This window comes from Triticum aestivum, chromosome 7B (genome assembly GCF_018294505.1).
Source record: "Triticum aestivum cultivar Chinese Spring chromosome 7B, IWGSC CS RefSeq v2.1, whole genome shotgun sequence".
Taxonomy (NCBI): domain Eukaryota; kingdom Viridiplantae; phylum Streptophyta; class Magnoliopsida; order Poales; family Poaceae; genus Triticum; species Triticum aestivum.
The window spans coordinates 458,431,859-458,433,057 of record NC_057813.1 but is presented as its reverse complement, the minus strand read 5'-3'; the positions used below and the strand labels follow the sequence as shown (position 1 = coordinate 458,433,057).

Sequence of the window (1,199 nt, the reverse complement as noted above, 5' to 3'; positions counted from 1 at the left end):
TCATCCATTTAAACAAACGTGATTACAATTGTTCAGCAGGCAGAGGACTAAGAAGTGATCTAAACACTCTTATATTTCTTCACGAAGGGAGTACATAGTTAATCCATAAACACCTTCTTCTATATTGTGAGGCTTGTTTAGCGCAAAGATGCGCCTCTTCACCCTTGGTTGCAAGGTTTAAGAAAATGAAAGAATAATAATCATATGAACTGTTTTCAATATTGGCCCACCCCTGACTTTCTTTTTGAAACAGCTCAGCTACTACTTTATTTTTCTCGAATACATCTACTACTGACAGTAATGTGTAAAAAAAAATTCTACTACTGACAGTAAACAAATTTAAGTGTTCTATTAGAAAGTAAATTGTAAACATGAAAATTTGTTTTTTGTACGCAGATGCACAGCTGAGTTTTCATGAAAAGTTTGTACGTTTTCGAAATATATTTTTCATACCCCGCAAAAAAAAGAAATATATTTTTCATGAAAGTTTGTACGTTTCGTTTTTTTTAGATCAAAGTCCTACAGTGCGCTTCATCATCGTCATCACCGTCGCGTCCACCCCCGTGTCTTGTTTGAGGGAAACACGAGTCGCCAGATCTCCCGGTACGCACCGGAGCTCCCTTCTTCCATGGCCTGACCCGACCACGACCGAGAACCGCATTAACCTCGCGCGCTCTACCTCTTTACCTCTTTGCTTCTTGCACCAGGATCTGCACCTTCCCCGACCCGAATCGCGCGGAGATGGACGCCGGCGGCAGCGGCAGCGGCGCCGACCTGAGGAGCAGCATCAAGAAGTGGAAGATCATCTACCCGGTGTACCTCAACTCCAAGAAGACGGTCGCCGAGGGCCGCCGCATCGCCGCCGCCAAGGCCTGCCCCGACCCCACCTGCATCGAGATCGCCGACAGCTGCGCCTACCTCAAGATCCCTCGCGCCATCGAGGTACCCATATCGTTTCTCCCCCCGTCTTTTTGTTGAATTTTTGCAGCCTGGTATTCCCTCTGTTCTTCCTTAGGTTCATACGGTCGTTGATGTTTGGACTGCTTATGGTGTATATGCAGTTGGATAAGGCGTATCCGCGGGATTTCTTCCAGGTGGGGAGAGTGAGGGTGCAGCTCACCAATGATGACGGCTCCCCAGTCAACCCTGCAATCAGAACAAGTAAGCGCTAAAGCTGTTCATTGATAAGGAGCACGAGA

General features: G+C 46.7%; 1 protein-coding gene across 1 annotated transcript in view; it reads left to right on the top strand.

Moving 5' to 3' along the window:
* Positions 1 to 522: 522 nt before the first annotated feature.
* Positions 523 to 1,199, top strand: part of LOC123160317 (signal recognition particle 19 kDa protein) — a 6,268-nt gene continuing 5,591 nt past the window's right edge. Inside the window, exons 1-3 of the mRNA XM_044578120.1 lie at positions 523 to 603; positions 708 to 942; positions 1,062 to 1,161. Coding sequence (XP_044434055.1) covers positions 742 to 942; positions 1,062 to 1,161 — 301 coding nt within the window. The 5' untranslated portion in view covers positions 523 to 603; positions 708 to 741. The remainder of the gene's footprint in view (positions 604 to 707; positions 943 to 1,061; positions 1,162 to 1,199) is intronic.